The 19446-nt window shown below is 43.2% G+C and overlaps 1 protein-coding gene across 2 annotated transcripts in view; it reads left to right on the top strand.

Moving 5' to 3' along the window:
* Positions 1-12506, top strand: part of radil2a (Ras association and DIL domains 2a) — a 29686-nt gene extending 17180 nt beyond the window's left edge. The window contains exons 11-16 of one of the 2 annotated variants that reach the window (XM_071896129.2): positions 2619-2763; positions 3830-4011; positions 4141-4531; positions 7876-8003; positions 9326-9465; positions 10764-12506. In XM_071896129.2, coding sequence (XP_071752230.2) covers positions 2619-2763; positions 3830-4011; positions 4141-4531; positions 7876-8003; positions 9326-9465; positions 10764-10866 — 1089 coding nt within the window. In that variant the 3' untranslated portion in view covers positions 10867-12506. The remainder of the gene's footprint in view (positions 1-2618; positions 2764-3829; positions 4012-4140; positions 4532-7875; positions 8004-9325; positions 9466-10763) is intronic. The other variant, XM_071896128.2, reaches the window with a different exon arrangement.
* The last annotated feature ends 6940 nt before the right edge of the window (positions 12507-19446 follow it).

Raw genomic sequence — 19446 nt, forward strand, 5'->3', positions numbered from 1 at the left:
CCACCAGCTCATATGACACTGTAAAGTTTAAAGGTACACAAATAAAATGAAGCCGGGACATTTCGTAACCATTCGTGACTTGTTTTTCAGCGCGCGTCCATGAATATCACTCTGCATTACTCAAACAATACGTCATCTCTACACCACAAAACAAAAGTCACAAGATTATTTTTGCATCTAGCCTTCGCTTTCTAGCGGTAGCTTGCCTACTTAGCGCTTAATCCATCCTTAAGCACGTCGTTCTTTCAGTCACCCATTCAAAGGGGATCTTGTTTACTCTTTGTCCCACAGAAGGAAGTCGAGCTCTTGCCTGGCTAGTTATTAAACACAGTGAGGTATTCAGAGCCGTAAAGACAGACCACCACATAAAACGACCCAGGTACGACAGAGGGGGAACAAAGGTCTCCCTCTGTCATACGGACATGTCCTTCTCCTTCCCAGGTTTATGGCTCCCGAAGAGATAATGACAAGGAACCGGTTGGTTTTTATTGTGGCGAAGGGTTGAAGTCATGTGCCACTGTCTGGCTGTCAACAGGAATGACTCTAATATGCGTAAATCACTGGGATGTAGTCTATCATGTTTGACACAAAGCTCGTTAATAACCCTTCCCCCTATAATTCTTAGTCCACTTTACGAGGCAAATGCAGTGAGAGCATACAGGAGAAATGTCAAGTTTTTTCACTGTGCTCAGGTTGGTGTGTGAGTTTTCTTTTGCACCCCTCAATTATAGCATTGTAATATGATAATAGCATTGCATTTACCCTTCCTACATTAAAGATCCCATATTATTCAGTTTTCATGATTTTGTTTTCAAATATACTACACTATAATTTCTAAACTACGATTTCTTCCCATAATATTTTCCATATAAATGTAGTTTAGTAGGGATAATAAGTATAGTTTAATTCAAATGTTGCAAGGTGGCCCGATTGGAAGGATTTCAGTGATTCTTTAGTGAGGGGAACCAATCAGGGCGGAGTCCAGCTGTGATGCGTTCACTGGTTGTTAGTCTGAAATGGCCTGAAAAAAGGGTGGATTTTTGAAAATGCACTAACTTTAAAATTTAACCACTCAAACAAAATCAAATTTGAAAGTCTTCACAAAACATCTTTGATCATATATGTATATAGAAGAAAATTTGATTTCCTGCAATAGGGCCTCTTTAACTGACCATAAACCTGATTTAGAGTTGAGGCTCTCCCTGCTCTGTGTCAATGGCATCCACCTCCTATATTTGGAGGAACTGGGTTAAACGCGGGCCCAGCCTTACAGTCTGAGGCTGACACCTGTTTCCAGTGCATGACCAGCAGCCTCGGTACCAGCCTGCAGCGCCTCCCCCGGTGCGGCACCGCCCCTCCCGTGACGAGGCCGTCGGAGGCTGCGTCTCGTCTATTCGTGGGATTGGAGGGTTGCTGGGAAGCTGGTGGTTTTATGTATCACTCCCATGGCCATGAGGTCACTTTGTGGTTGGCGAAACAGAGCACACACCCTCTGCAGATTTTTAGTTTTCCATCTGGAGTCCTGGGCTTGTAAGAATTGAAGTAGCTCGCTGGCACCGGTTGTAAATGACACTGAAGTGATGTGGCGCAGTTTGTTTTGCCTTCAGTTACGGACAATACAAAATCAGAGGAGTTATTTTAAGAGATGTAGCTGTCAAACATTTAATCTCAGACATAACAGAGACATTTGTAGGGTTTCTTCTGTTTATAAGCAGCATTTAAACTCCGCCTCCACCCAACAACATTTAGCCCACGGTTTCCATTGTGGCCCCGACGTGTCTGGACAATGTCTTATTTCCACCAATTCAACTGGAAAGGGGATTGAATGAACTTTGTGACATTTCCCCCACAGTCATGCCTGTGTTGTAATAATCACCTGAATGTCAATGATCTCACTGTCAAATGACTCACCTGCTTCCCTGTCCTTTAGTTTCCTTCTTAGTCATCAGAAGATCCAATATTGTCTTTCACAAGTGAGAGCTGCAGTGAGAAAATAGAGAAATTGCATGCTGAGGCCTTTCACAGCAACCCGAGAGGCTGAGCGGAGAGATAAAGAAACGTGAAACACATAATAAGGAAGACGTGGTAATTAGCAACACTTGAACGAAATCCAACACTCACCTTTTTACGACACGGTATGCGTACCCGCGATAGAGACTGAAGTGTTGCTTTGAAGAAGGGCTTTAGTGACATGAAACAGCTTGAAGTGCTGCAGTAGTGAGCGGCGTCGGTTGGCAAGACAAGTGTCACATTCAGACTACAAAATATTTTCCCAGAGGCTTTGTTACCACATCTGGCGCAAGGTTTACAAGAAGGAAAAAAAAAAAGCATTTACAGGATCACATAAATGGTTGAAAAGATTTTGCATACAAATGAGAGAGTACAAATGAATCTGTTTCCTTATGTGGAAACAAACATGATGGGAAAAAGCTCTCTTCTCCAACCCTGTCATTCTCTTGATGACTACAAAGTGCTTTGTGGCTTTGTTGTTGAGGCTAAACAGTAAATGGATAGCTTTTACGATTCCACATTTTGTGTTATTGAAGAGTTTCGGACCAAGTTTGCTTTATGTTTTTTTTCCAATGTTTTGTATTTTCTTTATGCTTGATGTGTCCCAGGCGTCCTGGACGTCTCTGAGGACGGAGTTTGCTGCCCTGAACCCCGCCCAGCTTCACCACATGCTGCGGGAATACAACTCCGGTAAAGCCTGTCCCTCCGGGTGGAGCCCCTCACCGGAAGAGGCAGAGGACACCGTCAGGACGGGTGAGTGACATAGACATAGACTCATTCTCTCTCTCTCTCTCTCTCTCTCTCTCTCTCTCTCTCTCTCTCTCCCTCCCTCTCTTGTGCTTATTGGCACAAATGTTAGATGAACCGTATTACCAAAGCATCTGAATAGAACTGAAAAAAAGAAAAAGAAAAAAGAAATCATCTGTTCAATTTGTGCACTGCAAAAAATCTCCATTTTAACAAGTCATTGAGTCTATTATTGAGTCCTAAAATTTACATTTTCTTACAATAAGTGAAAAAATCTGCCTATGGCGTAGATAATTTCACTTGTTTCCAATGCAAATAAACTTGTTTCAAGAATTTTGCCAAGTGTCATTTTCTTGATAGTAGTGCAGTGATCTGCCTTATTCTGACTTGGTCCAACATACTGACTCATTTCTATAAAATTCCTGAAATAAGTGAAACTGCACTGGAAACAAGTGGAGTTATCTCACCTCATTCTGCATTCTTGTTCTAAGAAAAATAAGATTTGAAGGCTGAATATGAGACTAAATGACTTGTTAAGATGGATGTTTTTTTTGCAGTGTATGAATGTGTGTGTACTGCACTAAAGAAATAAGTCTCTCTCTCTCTCTCTCTCTCTCTCTCTCTCTCACCCACACACACACACACACATATGTGGTAGCCTCATGTACCTTCACACCTACATTCACATGCATGTGTAAGTAGAAGCCTTCATCCCCGTCAGTGTATTCCCTCAGAGTAATCCTGTCCCGTAAGTCTGTCTCCACCAATCAGCGTCAGTCCAGGGTTTCCTCTCAAATCCACCTCTCCCAGCGGGAGAGCCTCCACCTTGCTCCCACCTCTTTTCACCACTTACTTCACCCAGACTGATGGCCCCCTGCTGGGTAAAGCCTCAGCCCTTGATCCAGCAGCCGTGGCTCCAGTCCTGTACTTCATGCACCGCTGTTAATTAAGTGTTAACCCAAAAAAAAGCAGTATTTTCTCAAAGTCACAGGCTTTGAATTTCATTAGAAAGCTTTTATGAAGGTTGGGTCATTTGTGATGGATGATGTCAAGCCTTTCTGTCTCCCTGCAGCCGACATCCTGGAGAGTTTTGACAGCCACCCGCCGCTCATCCTCCCCAGCAACACGTTTCACCTGGAGCTGGGTAAACCCGTCGTGGAGCCGGCTCTGTTTGAGCAGCTCGGTCATCTACAAGACTTCATACGCCGTCTCCCCTGCAGTGAAACTCAAGCCGAAGCTGATCTAGAGCAGCAGGTAACGGCTCTCTGACCTGCTGACTCCCAGAGCTCGCCGACATAATGAGAAGCCAGTGGCAGTCAGGAAATGAGACACTTTGATGTTTCTCCATCTGTTATTGATTGACTTTATATTCCCCCACCTCAGACTCTCAACGGGACGACCACAGACGGCCAGTCTGCGACCTCGCCCTCCGTCACCGTCTTCCAGGATCCGGCCCGTCAGGTGGGCTCTGACCCCGTCGGCCGCCCCTCCCCGAGGGCAGAAGTGGACCGCAGCTCCCCTGCGCCGCCCCCCCAGGCCCGGGGGTCTCATGGTGACCTGAGCTGCTGCGAGGCTGTGCTGACCCAGAAGCTGAAGAGCCTGGAGCTGCAGAACGCCCTCCCGGGGCAGGCCGACCTGGGCTGCCATAAGAGCTTGGCACTGGACCCGTCCTGCCTGCTCACGCCACCCAACACCCCCCAGGGCATGGAGCTGGCCGAGCTGGAGGCTGACCTGCAGGAGGGGGCTCGTCAGCATAAGAAAGGTAATTCAGCAGGCAGAGACATGCTGAGAGAGAGGGTTTTCAGCTGATGTAACACCCTGTGGTGGCCATACTGGAGGTCCTCACTTCTTGGACTAAAACAGCTGAGAGCAACTGATTGCTTTTCTAAATGTACAACTTGGTTATCTCACCAGAACACCAGAATTTCTGTGTTATTTTGAGTGGGGATTATGATTATTTTGCCATAAATTTGTGTTTAGATAATGTGAGCTTGTTAGCTAGCTAAATCTGATCTGTCGCATGCAAACCATCTGATTTGCACACTAGCTGATGAATCTAGTAGAAGCAAGAAAACATGTCTAATAATTGCATGTTAATATTAACATTGGTTGCTTTGCTAAACTAGCCTGCTGACTAGTTAGCTCGCTAATAAAGCCAAAAACCAACAGTTTGTTCAGGATAAATGAACTTACTGTACAGGATGTGTATTCAAAAGGAATTTTTTGTTTTCTTTTCTTTTCTTTTCTTTTCTTTTCTTTTGTTACTACCACTACATTTCGCTATTGTGTTATACCAATCAGCGATAGAGAGTAGCAAAGGAGACTTATTTATATAAAAATATCACAGATTATCCTGTTACTTTAAAGCCACAGTAACAGCTGAAAGACATTTACTGAAAACCGACCGCAAAAGATGATTAATGACTGTATGACTGCTCATACATGTGCACAGAAACCATGAAAAGAAGAGCAGCCCACACTGCCACCATACACGGATGACAAAATGACAGCATCTCAAAGGAGCCATTCACGGCTTGCCTCCACACAGCAGGTTCTGATTAAAGTGATATAAACTCCTGTCATTGAGAATATGGCTTCCTCGGCTCAGACCTCGTCCCTTGTAGCTCACTTCTGCACTGAGGTCGCTGCACTCCTTCCTCCACAAACCTAATTAACCACCTATGATTGACGGAGTCTATTAAGGAAAGAATTTAGCGACTTGACCCCGCAGACCTGCTGCATATTTGTCCCCTAGCGGTTCCAGGTCCACATAAAGGTGCCCCGACATAAAAGAGGTGGAGTTCCTTCATCTTTTACCGGCTTTGGAGCTTAGGCATTTCAAGTCGATGGCTGCGCTCTCTGTGTCGCTCCCACAGGGCGGATTCCCTCCTTGTGCAAAGGAAAGAGCGTTTCCTCTTCAGCCCCTATTGTTTTTGGACGCCTCGGCCATGAGGTCATCTCTAGAAGTCAGAGGGAGTGAGTGGGAGAGTTGAGTTTGAGTTCTTCCTTGACGTTACTTCAGCTTTAACTGTTGTGTGGTGGAGTCGGGGATGCTCTCTCTCCCAGCCCCCAGATCTTATAACTGGACCTTCAAAAACGCTTTTCGTCACATGTGATTGTGTTTGTGTGTAAGGGGTTCAACCACGGTCTAATAAGCTGCCTGTCGAGACCCCCTGTGTGGGTGTGTGCAATTACAGCCAGGGTTTAAGCTTAAGAATCCATTTTGTTTATCTTAATCGGACTTCTTTACCTTCATTGGTCTCTATTTTCTCTATTAGTCGCTTCATCAAGAGTAATTTGCTCAACGATGAGATTTGAGTCATGTGATGGTGGTGGAATCAGTTATTGGAGAATTGATGAATAATTTTGTTTAGTTTGTTAGTTTAGTTTGTTTTTTAGAGTTCCCACTGCTCATGGAATTCCTGGAATATCATGGAATTTTGAGATGTGCATTCCAGACAAGGGAAGTCATGGAATTTGACAAATCCTCCTGAGGGAATATCAGGGAATTTTACAAATGAGTGACTTTACAGGAATATAGCTGAATGTGTTTTACAACTTGTGTCACACATTGTGTGTCATTGCATTAGCTGATGGTTTTCAGCCCGACTGCAGACTCTTTACCTTTTTAGAACTTTTCATAGCTGAAAATACAAGATTAAATCAGGAAGGAAGAAATCATTTATGCCATGGATGTGCTCTGACTTAGTTATCAAAAGTCATGCAATTTTAGACCAGGGCCACCCTGATGGAAACCCTGCATATCATCTCTCCATGCAGAGCCTTACCTTGGCCTCCCACATCTACCTCGGTGGTTTCGGCTCTCGAGCGGGTAACGTTATTTTGGAAGCATTGCTAATCCTTTAATCTGGCCCCAAGAATTACAGAGAGGTGGTGATGTCAGGAGAGAAAAGAGCAGTGGCCGACCCGTCATGGGAATTTACAGTTGGGTTGGTGCGTGGAATCTTAATCGGGACAGGCATTGTTCCGGGCAGGTCCGGCGTGGGGGGCAGACAGGCTGCGTGCTAGCGAAGGGAGGAGGGGGAAAAGGATGGGAACGTTTTGTTGGGAATGCTACTGTTGCTGCGCGGTTGTTGTGACAGGCCGGCCCGCAGCGGCCCGTGAACCAGGCTGAGGAAGACCGTGCCTGAGGTTCCTGTTACAGCACTGCAGTGTGCTGACCTGCCTCTGTGCAGTTCCCACTGCTCAGGCAACAGGTCAAAAGAGCTCAAGGGATCCAGAATACTTTGCTGAATGAGTGCCAAAACTGTTTTATAATAAATAATCCTGCCACCATTTGTGCAATAATTAGAAAAAAAGATCACTAGTCAGTCATAGACCTCCCAAATAGACACATGAACCCTCATTTGTTTTTTTTTTTCCAGGAATCCCCATATGGGAAGATTTTTGTTCTTGTCCGTTTATTATTGAATTACAGAACTGTCTCCGCTGTGCGTGAAGCGATAAGAGCAGTGAGAGTGAAACCTACGATTAGAGTAGTCATTCTTATAATAATTCTTAAGTTAATTCTAGTGAAATTAAACTATTCCTCAGAAGAGGCCAATGCATGGGCCATGCAGCTGTTACCTACGTCCCAAAGGCACCGGTCCATACACCAAGGACACAATGCAGCGCTCCTTACTTTCTGTTTTTGTCTAAACTGTTCCTCATTTTGCTGGGGAACCCCAGGAACCCCCTCACGGACCCCACTTTGAAAACCACTGCTCTAAGCCTACTTATATGGAAAGCATTTTGTACTTGACATTTTAACTGTGAAGTGTGTGTTTGGGTGTGTGTTGGGAGGGAGTATTTTAACAATGAAAGGGACAGAGCTGAGAGCTTTCACCAGAAATAGCAACTGTGTACAATGCAGTTTCTACTCTCTAGCCAATACTAAAAGAAAAGAAAACAAGAAAGTAGACCAAGGATTCATGATCCAGTTGGACTTTTGTGATCAGGGATCAACTGGACTCCCAGGGAGCCCCAGGATTGAGGAAAATACTCCTTCCTTTCTCTCCTCAAAGCTGCTGAATGCTGGCGGCTTTTTCACTTCACTCTCCTATGTCCTACACCACTTTGGTTTGATGTGTGCATGTGTTTCCCTTTGTGTTTGTGTAGCCGGCGGATGCGCCGAGAGGAGGAAAGGGAATGTGGAAGAAGCAGGTGAAGAAGAGAGAGAGGAAGTCTTTACGGTGGAGCTTCACAGAGGGCCGCACGGTCTGGGCCTGGCGCTTGTGGATGGATTGGTAAGACGTCGTTATTTCCCTGCTCTGGTCCATTATGCATCCACTTATTCCTCTCTCTTAACATTGCGTGTTTATGACCTTTAATTTAGTCAAGAGTAATTACAGGAAGTGTAGTGAGTAGTACTGAATTTGAAAGCCCGACTGTACCAGATTGTTCAAAAACGTCAGCGACATGAGACTCTTATTTTGTCAAACGATTTAAGCGGGACAAGCAGCTCAGAAAAACCTTGTATAGCTGCTCAGATCTCATGGTAGAAGGCTAATCAGATTAGACTCTAAACTGCAGGGATTTAACATCGGCAGATTGAAAGCACACACTACCTATCCAATCAAACTAAATGTTTTTACTCAGGCGAAGCGTTTTGCAGTACGATCTAGTGGAGAGGAGCCAATATGGTTGAATGATGCCCTTTGTAATTAACATACATTCCTATTTTCATAATTAGAATTATTTTAATGGTGGGAGCTGCTCTAGATATCATTGTAGACAGTTTAAAGGGACACTATAGTTCTATCAATGATTGTTATTAAATGCTAATTTTTACACACTGTCTGAACATAGATGTTTGCAGCTTTGTAATATATTTTTAAATATAAATGTATCATTACAATAAATGCTTTGAAGAGGATCATAATTTGATTCTACGTACTTTATAAAACAGTTTATAAACAGTTATTAATAGTTATATAGTTGTTTATGCAATTTGGAAAAGCACCTTAACATAGAGCAGGGGGGTCAATTGACTTTTAATTCAATCAATTCTGGGGGAGGATTTCCTTCAAAAGTCAAATAATGACATACTTTTGGCATGAGGTCATCCTATCCCACTTGTTAATAACAGGAATGGATGCTCTATCATTACCAAACAAGCTGCAGTTTCTGTTTACATTGTAAATTGATTGCGTTAAAAATGAACTGACTGCTACTCACAGTGTAAAGATCTATCTTCGTTTCATTTGTGGAACAAAGATAGAACATATGGAACATATACCAGTTACAGGTTTACCTAGTGTAAGATCCTTTTTAGAAAAGCGTGTGAAGATTTCATCTCTTGTAATTCGAATCAATCTCAGTATCAATTTCAGTTTTAATCTAGACAGGCATTTATATAATGGCTACTGCTTCCATATTCATCACTTTGTCTGCTTTTCTCATTCCGACACGTGCAACTTTTCCCATTGATTTCTGTGTGATGGATGAGTGAGAGTTGAAAAAAGGAATATTTTGATCCCCCCAGAGCCTCCTGTAGGTTTTTCTAATGCAGTCATCGCTGAGTCTTCATGCTGCCTCCTCTTCTTTGTCCTGTGTCCTGTCTGTACAGAAAACGCCCCTGAAGATGAGCGGGATTTATATCAAGTCGGTGGTTCCCGACTCCCCTGCCGCTCAGTGTCAGAAGCTCAGACTGGGCGATCGCATCCTGGCTGTTAATGGCATCAGTCTGGTTGGCATGGAGTACCACATGTAAGTACCAGGAATTTTGAGTTTCGATGCAAATACTAAGTTTAATATTTAAAAATTCAATACTACTATGATACCACGGCAAACAAGAAAGAACTATCAAGCAATGCCACAGAACAACCACTGTGCTTTATTTTAACCAAAAGCACCATAAGTACCTTAAAGGATAAGGCCGGTGTTTTTTAATGCATTGCTTACCGTCAACAAATCCTATGAAAATAACAAAATCAACAATGCGTTTGCTCTACTCCCGTTACTTTCTGACTTCCCACGTACCGTTTTTAGCCTTCAACCCGGAAGTCATCGGCTCCAATTGTAAGCTAAAAACCTTTAAATACAGCTCACAAAGATATAGTTTCAATTTTAAAAATCGCTAACTGTTACCACGAAAAGTCAGGCTGTTGTAGTTATTACCAAATTAAATTCAAATGGGAACAAATTCTTCATTACGCCGGGGACTATTTTTCAGTGCTACGGAACTACTTTCCTGAGATCGCAAAGTGTTTACAGCCGGCTTATTAAGTTGCTTGAGGAAAAAGTCGGCTGGCCCGGTGCATCGTGATGATGAAATATGCTGCCCAGAGCAACGGCATGGCTCTTTGACGTGTTTTTAATCGTTTTTTTAATACAATGGAGTTCTATGGCTGCTGGGACATGGCTGCATTGGGCACCGGCTACATGGACGAGATTTGTTGGCAAAACAAAATCAGCAATGATTTTGTTATTTTCATAGGATTTGTTGACGGTAAGCAATGCATTAAAAAACACCGGCCTTATCCTTTAACTTCAAGACACTGCTTGGTGTGCCTGTTCTTACCTTGAACTCCTCGTTGAGGTCTGCGCGTCACTAAGATGTTTTTCTAAGTTACTTGTGTCACCACAGTTGAGTAGCATTGTAACAACTTTTGCACAGTGGTTTTGATGTAGGTTAGGTGTTCGTCATGCCAGTTTGACCACCAGTGTAGGCGGACTGGGATTCAGTTCAAGACGTGATGGACGGTTTGATGCTGTCACCATAATCAACTACGTTTAAATTTCAAGAACTAGTGCAGTCCACTTTGAAGAACCAGATTCTTAGACGTCTTAGACTTACACGTAGATGCCCTCTAGGTTTTGGTGAAAGTATCAAACGTTTATAAAATTTAACATCGAAGTCGATCTTTCATAACATAGTATTGACATTTCGGTTAAGGTGACGACACTAGCTTGCATACAAAAGGACATACAGACATTAGCTTGATCCCCTCCTCCTTATCTGTTCATCACTTTGTTGTGTCTCTCTCTGCTTCCTTCTTTCACAGCGGCAGAGAGCTGATTCGATCGTCTGGAGACGCCCTCAGACTGCTGGTTGCCAAGGTGGAGTCCAGAGCGACCGGCAAAGGCTCAGCTACCACTCAATGCTGAAGGAAGATCTCTCCTCGACTATCAAGTGCAATTGGACACACTGGAGGAGACGCGGCCACTCATTCATTCTCCCTCCTCTATCCCAGGGTGTTGAGTGTATATCAGTGTTTCTCACAGCATGTGTTCCCCCAACCAAAGGAAGGTGGACATGTTCGGTGACTTCTCATTTCGGACTTACATTGCGAGAAGACTATTATATATAAAGCTGTACTGTGTATAGAGCGTATGAGGCAACCAACCAAAGCAGCAAGACTGATTCTCCTTCTGCTCGTCTCATCTCATGAGCCACTGTGAATGCCATCTCATACCAAAAAAAACTGTGGGCATTTGTTGCAAGACGGATGGTCAAGACAAGATTTCAAAACCAAGTCCTTTCGCTGTCCCGGCTTCTCGCTGGCCTATAAAAAACTACGCCGGGCTACACTCCATACTCATAAAACATGGGTTTGGTAGTGAAGAAAATAGCTGTCTGTGGTAATGGGCAGTCTCTACTTGTGAAAGAACTACTTCAATTTCCTTATGGCCAGTGGCTGTAAAAAAAAATAAAAAAGTTTTCTGTCTGAAGAGCGTAACCAAGTTGCTCCAAAATCAAGACTTGCACAACAAAAATGTATATGAAAACAAATGATTCAGGTCTGCTAGTAACTGGAATTATTTTTACATTCATTTTAAATGAATGATGGCTTCCATGAGTATTTCAAAACTGACTCACACTTACAGAATGTCATAGCTTTTCATTGTGGCCTTTAGAATAATAAACGGACCTTGCCATCGTAGATTTCCCACATTTTATTGCATGCAGCAGTGAAATACTTAAAAAAAACAAAAAAACAACTGATTGTTTACTGGTCTGTCAACTCAAGTTCAAGTGATTTGTAACAGTAAATGTACAGGCTTAGGAACAGGAATTTTCAGACAGAAAATCTCCAGATACAGATATCAGAAATATAATATAATATAATATCCAGATACTTGGATATTCTACATGTAGACAGAATGGGAATGTACAGAAATGCGTGTAAATGCACAATATGAAAATGGGAATTGGGATTTTTGTCTGAAATTCATGTTTTCACACAGTGATTTGAGAGGAATAGTGCAGTACTAATGCTGAATGGATGGATGGGTGGGTGGATGGATGGATGGATGGATGCAGAATGGGTACTTCTACGATGGCTATCTAACTAACTATAGTAACAGACTGTCATAATGTACAAGTTCCTCAGCTTAAATCAAATAACTGTGCGTTCGTTTGAGGTGTTTTAACAGAGCATTACTATTGTCATCTACACACATATACAAATACACAGTAGCTACATGGTATCAAAAGCCTTACTGCTAGTAGTTTGGACTCATATCCATAAAGTATCTTAGAAGAGAAATGCTGATCTGAAAGCAGTTAACAGCAGTCTGTCAGGAAACTCCTTTTCTTAGATTTTCTGAATACAGCGGCTGATATTTTCATGTATTTAACATTACTGCTGTAGAACGACATTCTGTAGCAGCTCTATCATATGAAATCTGTCGACCTGTGTTTTCATCCCTTTACTGCCAGGGTAACAGTGTTAAGTCTTCAAGTGTATTGACAACAAAGAGTATTCCATTTTGTAATATTTATATTGCCCAGTATTTTTGAACCTATGGAATAAATATTATTTTGACTTTGAAAACCTTCCAGGCACAGCGTCTGCTTGCACGCATGTTGAAACGCTCCTGCAGCGCGGGGTCACAAATAAAGCAGCGACACACTTTCGAGTGAATTAGATTTCCAGCTGGAGGCCGACAGTCTGTAACCGGGTGGAGCAGCAGGAAAGCATGGGTGTGTCTCCTGCATGGCACGCTTTAGTGGGCCACCGCATCAGCCGCTGTTTATAGCTGCTCTGTGGTTTCCACTAGCCCAGCACTTTCCACTACACTGCTGCCTCTCTCCCGGCCCACGGCTCAGCCCCTGTGCCCCGAGGCCCGCGTTGAAAACACTGTTTTATTTGTGCTATAAAACGGAAATTTAAACATGTTGCGCGCTCATACTTACTTTAAACACTCGCGTGCACATATCTAAGCATACAATAAATGCTTAAACATGCCAGAAGCTGCTGAGTGTGAAGCTTCCCCCGCAGGTTTCTGGCATGAATTCTCTTAAGACTGAGCTTCTGTAATCGTTCGCAGTATTAACTGAGGCCGCATGCAGACCGCAGGCCTCAGGCTCAGCTCTGAATTGCTGCTCACATCTGATTTTTTTGGATGACTGTTCATATCTATTCTAGGATATAACCTATAACCAAAACTAATATGAACTGACAGCAATGTCAACAACACGTGTACATAGAGTAACAATAACAAAAGACATCACATCTGTTTTTGTACCTACACATTTCAGTTACGGTATGTGCCTTTGAGATTTGACTGAATTAAGGCGTCTCCTTAAGCAGTCAAGTTGGCTATTTGGCTTTCATTCATGTCTCGTCCTCCAATGCTGGCTCAACCAAGCTGCTGTGGTGCCAAAAAATTACGACAGCTGTCTCAGGTGAAGATGCATTTAATGTCATGTCAATGCTGACAAATTCTGATTTGAGGATTCAAATACAAGTCACATGTATCTCTCATACCTCAGGATCCGATTTTGTAGCACATATCTATGTGGTTGAGATCAGAATTGAAAAACTTTGATCCACCATCCATCGACTCCACGCAGGTTTTTACTGTTCACACTGATTAGAAAACATCAGATTTGAGTCACATGTGAGGGCAAAAAAACAGAATTTTGGACACTGTCAGCTGAAGTGTGAACGCAGCCTTAATGATGGGAAAGATTAATCTTCAGAATCGCGATCTTTACATCCAACAACACTATCACACAATTATAAAATTTAGCTAGAGTGGCCTGTTCTGAAGCCAGCAGGAGAAGGCTTTGACCCAAAGTAGTGGTCACAGTTGAGGATGGGACAGTCCGGGAACGGCAGCCTGTAGTCGTAGAAAACCGTTGCCTCCGGAGGGGATTCCTCCGCCCCTCCTGTGAAGCCACACTCCTCAAGGGAGCGCTCTGGGGGCAGGTAGGCGTCCTGTGTGGGCACCCTAGTCCGGAAAACCTCCAGCCTGGAGGTCTGGATCCCAACCCGGTCCTGGATCATCCTGATCAGACTGAAAACCCTGCTGCTGCTAGGCAGAACCACCTCAAAGTTCCCTGAGTGGGCTCCAGCAGACTCGAATGCTACGAGTCTGACTCTCAGATGAATGAACCTGTGTGACCTGTGTGGTGAGGGACGAAATGCCATGTTAGATGATAACTTTAACTTGTTTCCAGACCTATCAGCTTATTTCATGATATTTTTAGTCAAATGATCTCACTGCACTGGCAGATAATCAACAAATTTCACTTGACACATGGCAATATGACTTCTTTCAAGAAATCATCATAAAACAATGAAGAAAATCTTGAAACAATAATCTTTCTCCAAGACTAATATTTCACTTTTAAATGTCCTGAAACAAGTTACATTACCCTGAAAAAAAGTCACATTTGTTGAAACCGGTAAAATGATCTGCCAGTGCAGTAAGATAATTTCACAAAAAAAAAAAAAAACATCCTAAAATAAGCTTGACAAGTCTGGATGCAAGACAAAATAACTTAAGTTTGTCAGGTTCTGTATACCAAGACCTACTGCACATATCATGCACATTGCGCCTGCTTTGCTGCAATACAATGAACGCAGTGGTGTTTACATGAGGTGTGTCACAGTGTGATTTAGTGCTGATCGCAGAGCTTAAGAGTGTCAGAAATAACTCTGTCTCCAGAAGCTCGGTTAACCTCACAGACATGGAGTTTTGGTAGCAGCAATTTGCGGCTGGATCTCAACATGGTTAGAATTTGTCAAGAGCTGCTTGTTTGTTCCAATTGAGCCACAAAGATTTGTGAAACAATTTCTCCTCGGGACAAAATTTGACGGCTGTCTGGCTATGCAGCAGCTTTATTTTACACCACCCCAAGACAAACATACTCCCACCATGCATTCTGAATAGAAGGGGAGCAAATGTGACTTGTCTGTAACGTCCCAGCATAACCTCCGTCTATATTTCCCTCTGTATTCACATCTAACTTTGTGCTCGTGTGCAGCAGGTATACCTGTCCTTGTCCGGTTGGTTTGGGCTCCACAGTCTCAGCTGACAGTGCGGACATCGCTGCAGATCCTCTTTAGTGACTTCCAAACAGAATTCGGCGTCTTCTGTCTTCACATCCCCTCCTCCTTGGTTCACGTCCTCCTCAGATATCTGGGTGTCAAGCTCACTCCTTTCACTCAGTCTTTGTGGTTTTAAAACACACAGTCACAGTTAGTTTGTGAAAGCAAAAAAACTAAGATAGTCAAACAGAGAAAATAGTTTGTTTTACCTTAGTCCCTGTAATTGTCTGCTTAAGTCTCTGTAATTGATCATGCCATTGTTGCCGGTCTTCAGCAGCTGAGCCAGCATGTGCAGCTGAAACTGCTGACACGGGACGCCCAGGTCCGTCAGACCTGCCACCAGCGACATGGGATTCAATGAAAAACATATTGCTCATCGGGGTTCGATCTATATGGGTTTTCAAGGGCTGATACCGATATTTTTAGACTGAAGTCTCCGATAGCCAGTTTGTGCCAATATTCAATATCTTTAAACTCGACCATTTCCATGCCAAAATTTTAAGTATTCGGTGTATCCTCCAGAATTTGGAAAAGCCTCTGAAACAGCATTTAGTCCATCATGGGACACTGAAACTCTCCATCGAATCCCAGGATAATGAAATTCCTTCAGGGTTAGCAGCTCGTTAAGGCCTCACCTATTCAATTAGGGGGAACTCTGGGATAATTAGCCCTTTAAATGAAGAATTAATGTACAAAAACAATTGAACAATTGAATAAATAAACTGTGCAAAGAAAATAACATTTCACTGCAGGTGTTACAGACTGTTTTTATGTAGCTGTGGTTGGGGAGGAACCTCCATCATATCAGAGTTGGACCACATGCTGGCTGATATTGGATATTTAAAAAGAGCTACCCCTATTGCTCATAATGTGTTTTTCATCCCTTCAAGCAGAATTTAATTTGCAAATGGGTTTGACTCATTGCCCTTGCAAGGATCCTCTTGTGATGATTTATGTATGAGGACTTTCCAGCAGCATTATAAGTTCTGAACCGCGTCGGTTTCCTCGCTACAGATGAAGAGAGGAGATGCTATCTGCTCAGTGAATCACCCTGGGAACTGGTCTGCACCACACATATCACCCTGTGGGCTCGATGCTCGACTTAAAGCTGACTGGGCGCTCCTTTGCTCAAACCTTCAGGAGGATTAATGCTCCCTTCAGTACCAAAGTACAGTTTACTCTGGTGTCTGTAGTTTGACGGACAAAAGGAACATTGTTCTGGTTTTGTTTCCCAGAGCCAGCTGCTGTTATCTACAGGGGGGATGAGAGGGCCACAGAGAGCCATCCAGGAAATGAGCAACTACTTGCATTATCAAAAGTCTGAGTCACAATGCTGCCCATGAATACTTCAATGAAACCACACTGCGGCATTTGGTCAAAAGTGCCTCACATATCTCTTTCTAATCTCTTCTTCCCCGAGATTATCTCTATCTGACATTCAAAGGAGCTGGAGCAGGCAGTGAGGTTTGCCATGAAAAATGACAACAGAGGTTTCAGTTTGAGCTCCCATAGATCTTAGCGCACAGATAGAGTAATCCTACCAAATGCCATGATTGTTTCCACCAGAGCTACAAGACGGGTGGGAGAGATATTTCCCACAGCGGGTTCAGGCTGGGAATGAGGGTGTAGAGAGGAGATGGATTACCCAGCTCAAAGTGCTTTGGGCGGACTGATCCGCCTCTGTCTGAGTCTCTGAGGCTGAGCAGCTCCTCCACTCGCTGCTGCTGGACACCAGACCACCGGATCATCTCCTCCAGGAAGCTGTCGAACTCTGGACCGCTGGACCTGAAGGCTTGGCAGGCTTTCTCCAGGGCCGCCTAACGGGGTTTCAGTCAATCATATCAACACCAAGTTAATTTTCAGTTCATTTACAATTTTAGATTCTAGATTCTTCTAGATTTCAGGGGAGAAAGTGGAACCACGACTGATGACTGACAAGATATTATTTGGTCAGTGTGAGTGCCACACCTTGCCATACTCAACTGACACCCATGGGCACAAGCAGAAGTCAACAAAGTGGATTTCTTCTTAACGATGTATTTTAGAGGTTTCTCTCTTTCACAGTATTTGAGTATACGCACATTTTTCTTCTCGTCTTTGGTGAGTTTCGAGGGCCTTTGCCTTTTCTTCATCATGCCGGCCTGTGTCCTGTCTCATCCGGGACGAGGAAGGATGTGGCCACTGCTCTGTGTTTACAGGAGATATGAGGCTGATGTGACCAATCACTGATGCCCTTCACTCTGAGGATAAGAACAGATGAAATACTGTTTCATGTTGGAGAATTGGAATTAGATTATGCTTTTCCAGTCCGGTTCAAAGTATCAGCTTCAATGGCACCAAGAAAACTTTTCTCAAACTTCACTTTACACTGTATCTGCAGGGGTTTTTTTAATGCTAGGATTGAATTTAATGTAAAAACCGAAACAAAGACACGAAGCTAAACAGAAGCTAAAGGCCAAACCAGACTAATTATGATTGAACATAGCTAATGAGAGTTATTAAACTATAAATGGGCAGAATAAAAAAAAGGACAGCAGGAAATTAATGAATGGACATGGAGTCCAACTGTGTTTAGTACAGCATGTAAGGTGCATATTGTACTGCTAACCCTGTTGTGTATTCATCTAAAAATGAGCAAGAAACCTGTTATTGCATGGTGAAAAAATAAGACCTCTAATAACTGTATTTAAGACATTTCAATACTTTTTAAGGCCTTAAAATCGTTTATTTTAAGACTTTTTCAGACTTTCTAATGACCCATTATTATCCTGTTTTACAGTGCAATTAAATGTCAGCAGTGATCCTTTTCCACCGCAGTATTCACCTTATATAGACGTTATTGTAACTGAGTGACAAAGGGAAGAAAAACTGTGACGGTTTTGCGATGGCTCATCCTTCCTCCTCATCTCAAACAATGAGGACAGGAAACAACACAGCGGTGACCAGTTAAACACCAAGAGGGCGAGTGTGGTCCTCCTGGCTTCCCTCAGTCCAAGTCCCAGTTCCAGTTCCAGTCCCAGTCCCGGTCCCGGTCCCAGTCCCAGGTCTGGAAGCTGGGGTGGGGTTCCTGAGATGCAGCCCCTCCCTCAGACACAGGAAATCCCGTCTGGAGACGAAAGTGTGCGGGGTAAGAAGACTCACTCTGGAGGACAGCCAGCCGGGATGCCTCCGACTCTGAGTGGGGTTTGATTTAGTGGAGATGATAAAGTCCAGCAATAAGAGGGGGGTTGGTACAGTAAGATACCAGTGTATGAGTCAGTTCTAGACGGGAGTCTGAGCTTGAAAGGCCTGAGCTTATACTGTATGTACAGTAACACTGCAAGAGACTGAGAACGGATGCTATCAGAGCTGCGGTTGGTGCAAGGGTCGAGGAGAAACACTCTTTTCTTTCATTCATTTGCTTTCCAGTCTCTGAATGCACTGAAAATCCCTCTGAGGATCGAAATGAAGCTGCTGAAAGGCTGAATGAGCTCGGTGAACTGTGGATGAAGAGTGTGTTGTTGTTTTTTTACACTTCTGAGAGAAACACTTCCCTTGAGAAATATGCGACACGCGTAATGAGGCTTTCCTTTATGGTCTTATGAAATTCCCTCCAAGGCTCGCACAACAAGGCAGATCGCCTCAAAGTGAATTTCAGGCACTGGCAACCACTCATCATGTGAACTACAGTAAATAAGGTTTTACATCAATGATTCCGTGTTATTAACTCTATAGAATTCAAAGCCTTAATGAACTGCAAATGAAAACTAAAAGAGGAAATCCTTGCATCCCTCTGAAAACATTTATGGAAAAATAACTTCAAAATATGAAGACAACACATATGGAAAATGGGGAAATGCTGTCTCAATTTCCACATCCCTGTTTATGTTGACACCAGCCCTAAAAAAAAGGTTATATATATTAATTGATTTCATTTATATTATATTTATTGCTTTTATTTACTGTTGTTTTATTACCACTGTTTTCTTCTTTTACTCGCTTAGCGCTGAGGGGAAGAAAAAGCTGTTTTCCCTCATCAGTTCCACTCTGTTTTCTCAAAGCAACACAGAGGTAGGTTTATAAGTCTTCTTCCTTCTTCCTTATACAGTCACTGTTGATGCAGTAAATTCAGTACAGTAGTGTGTTTCTGCACCGTCTGCATGGTTCATGGAAAGGTCAGTTCACATGATAGTATCCACAGGTAAACTTAGAACGATCACATCAGTCATTTATGCTATCAATAGTATAAAAACTTCCTATAGCCATCAAAACAAAGAATGGTCACTCCTGCAAGGAAGTATTTTAGTGCGTAAAATTATGTTACAGCGCCCTCTGTTGGCTTAAAAAGGAACTGAAAGAGACACGAGGACGCCCCAGTTCCTGCTCCTTCATGCAGAAATCCCTGAAAAGGAGAAAACAGACCTGG

The sequence above is a fragment of the Centroberyx gerrardi genome, chromosome 7, assembly GCF_048128805.1.
Source record: "Centroberyx gerrardi isolate f3 chromosome 7, fCenGer3.hap1.cur.20231027, whole genome shotgun sequence".
Classification (NCBI taxonomy): domain Eukaryota; kingdom Metazoa; phylum Chordata; class Actinopteri; order Beryciformes; family Berycidae; genus Centroberyx; species Centroberyx gerrardi.